Source organism: Dreissena polymorpha, chromosome 3 (assembly GCF_020536995.1).
Source record: "Dreissena polymorpha isolate Duluth1 chromosome 3, UMN_Dpol_1.0, whole genome shotgun sequence".
In the NCBI taxonomy this organism is placed as follows: Eukaryota; Metazoa; Mollusca; class Bivalvia; order Myida; family Dreissenidae; genus Dreissena; species Dreissena polymorpha.
In genome coordinates this window covers 36,090,084-36,102,046 of record NC_068357.1, presented here as the reverse complement: position 1 = coordinate 36,102,046, position 11,963 = coordinate 36,090,084, and the positions used below count along the sequence as shown (strand labels likewise).

General features: G+C 38.7%; 1 protein-coding gene across 1 annotated transcript; it reads left to right on the top strand.

Annotated features, from left to right (window-relative positions):
* The first annotated feature begins 2,808 nt into the window (after positions 1-2,808).
* LOC127872153 (uncharacterized) lies at positions 2,809-7,533 on the top strand. The gene is made up of 6 exons (XM_052415482.1): positions 2,809-2,857; positions 5,616-5,910; positions 6,297-6,465; positions 6,561-6,701; positions 6,832-7,108; positions 7,325-7,533. The coding sequence occupies exons 1-6, from the start codon at positions 2,809-2,811 to the stop codon at positions 7,531-7,533; spliced, it is 1,140 nt and encodes a 379-aa protein (XP_052271442.1).
* The last annotated feature ends 4,430 nt before the right edge of the window (positions 7,534-11,963 follow it).

The following is an 11,963-nucleotide window of genomic DNA, read 5'->3' as shown; positions in this document are numbered from 1 at the left end:
GTTTCCGCGCATGCGCTCTGTCTGTGTGGAAAACAGATCTGAACATTTAAAGAAATATTCACTGACACTTTTCTTCATCCGCCAATAGTTCAACAAAACAGCGCGTTATTCGAGCTCATTCGACATTTAAAGCAATCGAAAATCCAGTATCAACGGTTTCATTCGAGTAATATATTCCAACAATTGTATTCACATTGTTTATACAAATCCATAAACACACACAGTCGTACCAAATGCAGATATTAGCGTCGTTGACTAGACCCTCCGGGTCGCTGGGCGTTGCAACTGGTTATCGCAGTGCCATCAGTTATCAAAGTATGGCCATACCCAGCGTGAGTGGGTTGGGCCAGATTACATGTATGTGAACATAGGAAGTTGCAAAATTACAACAACAGCTTGGGCAAAACAATTGTTTAAAGCGTGGCGCCAGCATGACATTAAAATAGATCAAAGATAATTTGATCAGATACTGTCATATCTGTTCAAAAGTTAACTACATTTAAATCGACAATTAATTGCATTCTAATGTTCACAGATTTTTACTGAGATACTGCAACATATGCTTAACAGATACACTCATTCTCATCAAATCTAGACAAATAGCGTCGTTGATACTCAAACTACATTAACTGTATTATTAATGCTCGGATATATACACATACGCTTGCTATCAAAGTGAAACAAATACTATGTACATATGTATACATATATGATCCGATATGTTCCCGTTAATAAAACTGGTGAATTGTGTGTTTTGATAGCACATGAACATGGAAAAGGCCATATGAAACTATTTAAGAAGCATCATAATGCATTGCAAAAATATGAATGACAACTTGTATGATTATTTTGAAGTTGGCCATTTATTGTACATACATTTTTTTCAATTTCTACCATATCCCTAAAACAGGGAAAATTGCATGCTGTTTTTTATAACTGAATTGAAGTGGCATCTCATAACACATAACAAAAACCACTCTGCATAAGCAATCAGGTTGTCATACAAATAATGATTTTAGGTTCCCAAAAACCTAGAGTAATAACGATATTCAAAGAAACACGCGACAATATACCAGCAAACAATGATATCGTTAAATAACGAGTTTAAGAGAAAAACAAAAAGGTAAGACAGATACAGAGTTAAGGAGAGAATGAAAGTCCTTGTGTGGATGGATCAATCAACAAAAGAGCTTGAAGGTCATGCAAACCGGGTGAGAGATCAGTATGTGTATCAACCCTGATACAAATGGAAAACTATTCGCGCCCAATTCTAGAAGAAATCCAGCATGTTTATTGCAATATAAACGAAGAAAACCGGCTTAAACACCGTAGTTAAGTGTATGTTTCAGAGAAATTAAGCAAGATCTGAACTATGGTCATTAACACAATAACAAAAGAGCAGAATCAACAATGGGCACTGAAATAATATGCAAAATAGTAAAGCGCATTGTTCAAAACGTAAGCCATTCACAATTATAGCCGGATTCACCTTGGTCTTATTATATTAACAAAACGATATTCGATTTAGTGAGCAGATTGAACAGCCGTTAGATTCGGCCGCAATGCTTTGAATGTGGTCATGACAACGACTCAGGCTATGCCGAGTTGGGAACCCCGAAACTCAATGCAGTTATGCATTGAAACAAGGAATTATTTTGATCCGAGACACGTATTATTTCTTTGTCTGGTGTGCCATGCTTCAACCCATGACCACCACCGGAAACCCGATCTGATGTGAAAAGTTGTGACATTATGTGTTTGTTTTCTACGTAAGAATATCATTTACTTCACAATTATTTAAAACAGTAACCAACGTAACCAAATAGTAAGTATGAAAAGTCTCAGTGCAAGGAACGCGCATGCAAAGCGCATAAATCAGCTGTAATAGTGAGCTTTTAAGTTTATACATAAACTGCACTCCTGTCATATCTTGACAACTTTGGCACTGCACCGGGTCATATCATTTTTTTCATCGCAATGTTGAATGTAAAGTCAAATTTCTCCACCAATACGATTTTTTTTAAGAAACCCTGGCGGATATGTAACTCAGGGGACATTGGTTGATATCAATTACGGTGCAAAAACTGGCATACCTTTAAATAAATTTGTAAATAAAGTGCTAAATAGGGGACAAATCACTGCATCATCGACTTCAAATAGCCATATTTCAATAAATCCTGAATAAAAAAAAACAGGATTTGTCTAACATACATGATTATATCTCCTTTGCATATACCTAAAGATATTTCAATTGAAAATTGCCTTTAAACAATTATAGAATTGGATTTACCTACCCTACCGAACTTCAGCCAAATTTATCGGAAACTTTTCCAAGTAGGTCGAACATTTCACATCAGATCGGGTTTCCGGGAGTGATGACAGTGCAATTTATTTCGAATTGATGACAGAAGGAGATGGTGAGACCAATAAAGACATAGTTGACAAAAGAATCCTGCGAAAAGTCCTATAAAGCTTAATGCTTCACATGGGACAGAATCTGATTACACAGAATGGGTGCGCAATACAATTTCTGCTTGTACAGACTGTTTTTAAGGAGGATATTTTAATGTCACATCAAACTGTACTTGGGAAAAACAATTTTGAAAAAGCAAACCGATCATTCCGATTATTTCACAATTGAAGCAGGAGAATAAAGTATTAATGTTGAGATAAGCAAAGATGGGCAAAATCAACAGAGACACATGTGGAATTAGAAAAAAGTCGGCTAGATAGGTCCATTACTGTTGGTAAGATCATTGTAGCTGAGCACGAATTAACATTACATATCGGCTTGTGAAATTGATGAAAATGGCAACATCTACCATACATGTCAACCTTATAACCAACAGTGGGGAATGTACTGATATGTCCTTCTGGCCAATACAGAAGAATACGATTTGGATATATATATCATAACAATAAGTGTTGTCCCATACCGACAGGGAGAAGCAACAGAGTTTCTCTTTTCCAAATGGCATGCTTGCCACGACAAATGACGGAATATCTTTTATAACATCATGATATAATCGGTCTTTCAAAATTGTTTTTACAGTATAGTTTCCGCTCAGCAAGCGCAGGTTATACATTCTGATCAGGCCCGACACAACGCATCAAGTGGGCTCCTGTCTAAATATTCACTTAATTATCATTGAACATTGGAGTCGAGAGGCATTTTTTGCTCTAATAAACATCTCCATTAAACGCCTTTTGATATGTCGATACTTGACATGTATTCGAAAATCTGTAATGATCATAATGGTGACTCATTTATTCTCAAGCTTTAACTGAGCATATTGATACGCATAAATTTGACAAAAGACGCTCATTGTAAAACCAATAAAGTCCCCGGGACGCACTTTTTGTGCATGGCTGCGTAAAAAATAACATTGCCTTGTATGGATTTGCTTTCATTTTAAATTTAAATTAATTTTGCCATTGGTTGTTATAATTAAATCTAAACTACGCCGCCACATAACTCATCATCATGCTACACCCACATACAATATCCTCATGCTAAACCTACAAACCTCACCCTCGTGCTCCATCCACAGACACTACCCTCATGCTCCACCCACAAACAATCTCCTTATGCTGCACAAACATATACTACCCTTATGCTCCGACCACAAAGCCCACCCTCATGCTCCACCCACATACCCCACTATCATGCTCAACCCATATGCCCCACGCAAATAATCCAACCTCATATTCCACCCATATACTTAACCTGTATACACTGCCCTTAACTCCACTTACATAACCAATCCTCATGCCCACCCACATACCTAACTTACATAGACTACCATAATGCTCAACCCACATAACCCATCCTCGATGTCCATCCACATACCTCACACTCATGATTCACCCACATAACCCACCCTCATGCTCCACCCACTTGGCGATTCTGGTTGACTTTGTAAGCCAGTCCTCTACGCTGGTCAAATATATTGGCACATATAATGCCACTGTAGAATTCAAATGCAATATATGGTTATCGATTGTCGTAGTCTTTCACTTTTCTGGCAGTGTAATTAATAGTGACACAGAAATAACAATCGTTATTATGTGCGGTACGTATATGATTTATAAGTACGAGATCGCTGAAAGGCAGTCAATTTTCCACATATTATATCGATATATATTCGCCAAGCTCGTGTAAGCGCTTCTTGATATATAAATATTACATATTTTTGCAGAGAGTCACCGCCAAGCCAACGGCGGCGGCTTTTGAGGATGGCAATAAGTTGTGCACCACGAACATATGATTAGCAATAAAGTTGTATAAACCCTATTATTTCCATGATCATCTTTTGTATTGTTATAAAATAATTTCGAGTGATGTGTCTTCACATACGTATTTACATGATTCTGAAGTTAAGTATACAGTATAAAGCTGATTTTCATTGACTAAATCAATATTAAATAATCTATGATGAGGGACTTCGTCCATGGTGTGCGCCACTCCCCGTCTGCCAGATCTTGTTGCAGATTGTATGTAAAGCACTGATCATCTCTATATCTATAATGGACAGGCCATTGACATGCGTGCCTATATAATAGTTCACTGTATCTTAATTAATTGTCTTATATATGAACAACTATATGTGTACTTTATATATCAATAAAATACTAGTCAATCGATATATAAGTCAGCTATTAAAGTAACAATCACGCTCAAAAATATCGAATATTTCGTTAAATAAAGCTAACCCATAAAAAAATCAATGTTTCTTTTAGCAAAATGCAAAATTTTAACGTTAGATGTTGTCTGGTAGAATTGATTTAACGAGATACAAAATGCTCGTTTTAATTTTTTTGTTGCCACAAATAATTCCATTTATATCTCCCGTGAAATATCCGAACATTTACGGGCGAACACGAGATTGGATACGGTTAGCGTCGGAAGCATGACGTAGCTCTCATGAATAATCATTCTATGAAATCGAAATGAATTCTGGGTAACTGGAACTTAGCGAATGCGAAAATGGCTTGTATAAATTATGCAAATGAATGCAACCCGAATGAATCCGATCCTGACTCGAAAGCGAAAGTAGATTACATCGTGGAACGATATTTAGATATTTAGATGCTTAAAACTTGCCGAATGCTTGTAATATAACGTTTTTACATCAATGTTACTTGTTTTTAGGGTCTTCCTATTGTAATTAACCATCGTATGGTACTACTTGTTGTCAAATGTTTTTATATAGCATAATACAGTAGCCGTATGTATTAGTGAGCGTGATATTGACTTTAAACGACTTTAGTATTAGACTTATAACCATATGCTGTAATGCATTTTCATTAAAAGCAAATGCCAATTACGTGTACAATACGTTGTAAATCATTACAGGCAGTCTTGATCAATGCCTTTATACAAATTGAGCAAATCGAACTCTTTATGCGTATGGGTTTTGTCCGTTGGAACGCAGCCTTAATTCACACTAAGTGCAACAATTGATTACAAAATGTAAATAAACTTTAATATAATATCTTTGAGGGGAATTTGCTGCGCTTACCATTCAAGACGCTGTCGACGCAGACATAGACACGTTGATCGACACCTTCAACACAGCGGTGACACCGCTGAGTCAAAAAGCCTTGGGTGACAGCCGATGTACTCAATCTTTGCGACAAACGGAGAGACCTGAAGAAGAAAAAGAACGACACAGAAGGCGCAAATCAGTACAAAGCAGTCAACCAAGAAATCAAAAAAAGCATGAAAAAGGCCAAGGAGAACTGGATTAAAGAACAATGTCAGGACATTAATGATAGCCTGGAGACAAACAACAGCAAAAAAGCCTACCACCTGGTGAAAGATCTGACCAGCACAAAGCAAGGGCGAACCACCACAATACCAGACAAAGACAAAAAGTGTCTGACGAAGGAACAAGACATCCTAAAGAGGTGGACAGAATACTGCTAAGAACTCTACAACTACAGAACCACGGGAGACCCAGAGGTACCGAATGTCCCTTCAGTAACTAACAACGACGACCACCCCATCCTTCGTGTAAAAGTAGAAGCAGCAATTAAATTGCTGAAGAAGGGGCAGTCAACAGAAATGGACAATATTCCAGGAGAGCTGGTACAGGCAGATGGGGAAGAGATGATCAGAGCTTTACATACAATATGCAACAAGATCTGGCAGACGGGGAGTGGCGCACACCATGGACGAAGTCCCTCATCATCACCCTCCCAAAGAAAGGCAACTTACGGCTATGCAAGTACTACAGAACTATCAGCCTCATCAGTCACCCGAGCAAAGTTCTGCTGAAGATCTAACTGAACAGATTGAAGTCACAAGCAGAGAAGATAATCGCAGAAGAACAGGCAGGCTTTAGACAAGGACGCAGTACAACGGAGCAGATCTTCAACCTCAAGATACTGTGCGAGAGGTACCTGCAACACCAACAGGACCTCTACCTCGTCTTCGTGGACTTTAAGAAGGCTTTCGACAGGGTATAGCATGCAGCACTGTGGGCTACCATGAGGCTGTAAAACATCAACGCCAACCTGATCAGAAACATAGAACACCTGTATGACAATGCCACAAGTGCCGTATACTTCAACAGCAGCATTGGGGACTGGTTCAGAACCACAGTTGGAGTGAGACAAGGCTGTTGCTCTCTCCCACCCTCTTCAACATCTTCCTGGATAGAATCGTGACTGAAGCCCTGGAAGACAGCGAGGGAACAGTCAGCACTGGCGGCAGAACAATCACAAACTTACGTTTTGCCGACGACATAGATGGCCTGGCCGGAAGTGAAAAGACTGGAGAACTTAGTGAAGCGCTTAGACACAACCTTCATAAATTTTGGCATGCAGATCAGTGCAGAGAAGACCAAACTGATGACCAACAACACTAACGGCAGCAGCACGGACATCAAGGTCTGTGGCGAGAAAGTGGAAACCGTCAAAAGCTTCAAATACCTAGGAGCAATTGTCATAGATGCTGGATCCAAATCTGAAATATTCACCAGAATTGCTCAGACCACAGCAGCACACACAAAACTGAAGACCATCTTGAAGGATAGGAACATAGCCCTCAGCTCAAAGATCAGACTGATGCGCGCCCTGGTCATGTTCAGATTTTTGTATGCCTGTAAGTCATGGACACTAACAGCTGACTTGGAGAGAAAGATACAGGCCATGGAAATGAGATGCTTTCGACGTCTCCTCTGCATCTTCTACAAGAACCGTATCACAAACGAGGAAGTCCGAAACAGAATCAGGAAAGCAATCGGGTCCCATGAAGAACTACTGACCACTGTGAAAAGACGCAAACTAAAGTGGTATGGGCCAATCTCATGATCGTCAGGGCTTGCCAAGGCCGTGTTACAAGGCACAGTTAAAGGAGGGAGGAGGAGAGGCAGAAAAAGGAAAAGATGGGAGGAGAACGTCTCAGAGTGGACAGGGATGAGGCTCAGCGAAGCCTTCAGACAGTCCGAGAGGCGAGATGAATGGAGAGAACTGGTTGCCAGATCATCTGTGGTGCCTAACCGGTCGTCCAGACTACGGGACAAGTGAAGCGAAGTGAAGATAATATCTTTGCAATTCAAATGGTAAGGTCAACTACGGAGATTATCCATTTTAAACAAATCAATAACTCAATGGTTTAATACTTAAAAGAGTCACAAAAAATGCCTCTTTCTACGGAATCCGGATAGTGCCATCTATAATCTCGCCCTTCTTTCATCCAGGGCGACCCTAGACATACGAAACGATACACGATATTTTTCGCGACAGTCGCGGCGACGTACGATATTTCTCGCAACAGTCGCGGCGACGCACGATATTTTGCGCGACAGCCGCGGCGACGCACGATATATTTAACACGATATATCGCCCTTGTGTAGGTAGCCCAAAAGGCGATATATCGTGTTAAACATATCGTGCGTCGCCGCGACTGACGCGCAAACTATCGTGCGTCGCCGCGACTGTCGCGAAAAATATCGTGCGTCGCCGCGACTGTCGCGAAAAATATCGTGCGTCGCCGCGACTGTCGCGAAAAATATCGTGTATCGCTTCGTGTGTCGTGTCTCGCGTTCAAAGGGCGACACTAGACACACGAAGCGATAAAGGATAATTTGCGTGTCAGTCGCGGCGAAGAACGATATTTTATTATTCAAATATCGCCCATATTATCCGAATCTCGTGTATCGCGGTCTAATTTCAGACCGCGACACTAGACACACGAAACGATGCTCGATATTTTGCGCGACACTCGCGGCGACGCACGATCATGGCACAGTTCAAATATCGCTGTGTGCGTGTGTGTTTGTTGGGGGGTGGTCGGGGGTGGGGCGGGGATGGGGTTGAGAGGGGTGTATAGTGTGGGGCTGTGGTCATTTATTAGATGATCTTTCAAAAATAAGATCGAAAAATGGGGAAAAATGGGGGGTGATTCTGGGGTGGAGCGTTGGGGATGGTTTGGGTGGAGTCCATTGTGGTATGTCAGGTAAGTGTTTTTTGTCAAAGTATATATCAACTCTGTTCATAAATAAATAAGTTATGTCAATTTTAGCAACATTTAATAATTTGACCTTGAGAGTCAAGGTTTTTCAAAGGTCAAGGTCAACGTGCCAGTTACAATACCCTCACGATAGTAAGAAAGTATTTGAAGTTTAAAAGCAATAGTCTTGATACTTAAAAAGTGAAGTGGATCAAAACAAAAAATTTAACCATATATTCAAAGTTACTAAGTCACAAAATGGCCATAATTCCGTCGAATGCAAACCAAAGTTATACAACTTGTCCTGTACAGTCCCCTTATGATAGTTAGCGAGTGTTTTAAGTCCGAAAGCAATCGCTATGATACTTTTGGAGTAAAGTAGACCACAACACAAAACCTAACCAAATTTTCAATTTTCTAAGTATAAAAGGGGCCTTATTTCTGTCAAAATGCCAGTCAGAGTTACATTACTTCGCCTGCATAGTCCCCTTATGATAGTTAGTAAGTGTTGCAAGTATGAAGGCAATAGCTTTGATACTTTAGGAATAAAGTGGACCTAAACTCAAAACTTAACCAAATGTTCATTTTTCTAAGTATAAAAGGGGCAATAATTCTGCCAAAATGCCAGCCAGAGTTTCATTACTTTGTCTGCCCAGTCCACTCATGATAGTTAGTAAGTGTAGCAAGTTTGAATGCGATAGCTTTGATACTTTAGGAATACAGTGGACCTAAACGCAAAACTTAATCAAATGTTCAATTTTCTAAGTATAAAAAGGGCACATAATTCTGTCAAAAAGCCAGCTAGAGTTATCTAACTTTGCCTGCCCAGTCCTCTCGTGATAGTTAGTACGTGTGCCATGTTTGAATGCAATAGCTTTGATACTTTATGAGAAAAGTGGACCTAAAATCAAAACTTAACCGGACGGAGACGCAGACGCCGACGCTCAGGTGATGACAATAGCTCATTTAAAAAAAAATGAGCTAAAATATATATATATCTGTTTTGAATCAACATACTCCTGTTGAAGAAGTTCGTATTAAACAGCGAACAGAACCATGGAAAAATGATATTTTACAAAGTGTTCATGCTACAGACAAAACATTAATTATTTTAAGATTAATAAATCTTCTGAAATTATGTTAAATGTCAGCAACTCAGAAATTGCACACAGTCTCTAATTCATAATGCTAAAAAATATCTTAAAGAAAGTACTGAAAATAACAAATCTGACTCCAAGTCTCTGTGGTAATGTTTGAAACAGCTTGGTCTTCCATCCAATAAAGGTGTTGGTTCTACTGGAAACATTGGGTTTAAAATTAATGATGAAGTCAGCTTTGAGACCTTTAAGAACACCAGATGATGTTTCACACCAAATATTAACATAAGTGTTAGCAAAGGTTCACTATAGCCATATACAAATACAAAAATCGTCCCGCCCCCTGGAGGCTAGTTTTTTCAACAGACTGGCCATTTTCTAAGCTGAGATATTATTAAAACAATTTTTTTACCAAGTTTACCAAAGATTGAACAATAAATGTGACTTCAAGAATATACACTGTAAACAAGGTTTTACTATGACCGTATAAGCACAACTGCTGCGCCCCTAGACACTATGTTTTGTAATAAACTGAAAACACTTCTAATTCATCCAAGATATCATTAAAAAAACTTTTTTACTGATGTTCATGACAATTGGACTATAAATCAGACTTCTAGAGTATAAACAAGGTTTCACAGTAACATTATAAAAATTGCCCAGAACCTCTGGGGCCCATGTTTATATTTACAGACCGCAATCACTTTCAAACTCGACTAAGATTTGATAAGAGCAAATGTTTTTACTAAATTTTAGACTGTACAATAATGTTACCTATAGAGTCTTCAAGTTTGTTTTACTATAGACATACAAGGGACATGAAAACTGCTTTGCCCATGGTGGTCATGTTGTTAAATGAACCGGAACCATTTTTGAACTCGGCCGTGATGTCATAAGAACAAATGTTCCGACCATATGTCAAGATGAGTGGACTATAAATGTGTATTCTATGGTGTAAAGATAAGCTGCCCTGCCCACTGTTGTCTATCCTTTTTTAACGAACAATACAATCATTTTCAGCTGAGACATCATTAAAACGTTTGTGTTTACCCAGTTTCATGAAGATTGGTTTATACATGAAACTTCAAGCTTATTCTATAATTTCACATAGTGCCCCAATTTGTGACCTATTGTTAAACAATTTCAAACTCAGCCATGGAAACAAATCTTGTGACCAAGGTTCATGAAGATCAGACAATAAATGTGGTTTCCGGAGTGTTAATCAGGACAATATTGAAAACGCACGACGGACAACGCACAGCGGACAAAAGCGATCACATAATCTTACCATGAGAAAGTGCCCAGGTTAGGTAAACAACAAAAGCATATTAAGTAATATACTGTAAAACTTTATATAAAAAAATACACTCAATTAAACAATTATATCGATTGTACAAATCATTTACTGTTTAAGTAGTTTGTACACTGGATAAGTTTTGAAATAATTTCAGCATTTGGCCTAAAACGTTTAGTGTATTGCCATTGCACCCTATACTTGTTTACTCATTCGAGAGAATGTTGTCAATAAATATAACAAGTGTTCCGCAGTCGGAGACATATGCCCCTCCAAACAGGACTTGGAACTAGTGACCTCAATTTCAATAGGGGTTATTTACTGTACAAGGCCAAATGGAAGTATCAAGCCAATGCGGTCGATTTGTTGACGACATTATTAATCGGAAACTATTTTCACACTAAGTGTGATAGTGACCTTGCCATTTGACCAAGTGATCCCAATTTCAATAGCGGTTGTCTACTGTCCAAGGCCAATGCACACGTGAAGTATCAAGCCACTTCGTCAATTCGTTGACGAGTAATTGATCGGAAACGAACTGGTCTACCGATATTCAGACTGGTCTACCGACAGGTCTACCGACATTCAGACTGGTCTACCGGCAGGCAGCCAGCAAAACAATATACCCCTTCTTCTTCGAAGAGGGGCATTAAAAGTGAAATGACAGTATTAAACTCTTAAATGTTCTCAAAAGGTAAATGAGTAAACATTAATGTTACATTTTCAGACAATGACGAAAATGTTTTGCTAAGTTTGAATTTTTGAGAACTAAATATTGTATTTCTTTACTTTATTGTAATGCCATGGTGCAATTCATACAATTCTCTTTTTTGCTGTCTGCAAGAAATTCGCTTGACCGTATAATATGTTCAAACTGATAAAATAACGTTTAAACAAATTATATCATTTAGCAAACATAATACACATGGTATTGAACACTTCCTATCCAATTGTATCAAAGTGGAAAACCAATGGAACATTCACAACATTTCAAATATTTCTAATTTGGAATAGAGATTGCAGATGTCTCTCAGCTCATATTTAACAAAAAATAATATATCTAATGATATGGCTTTCAAATGTGTCGACATATGTTGTTTGTCAGACTTAACGA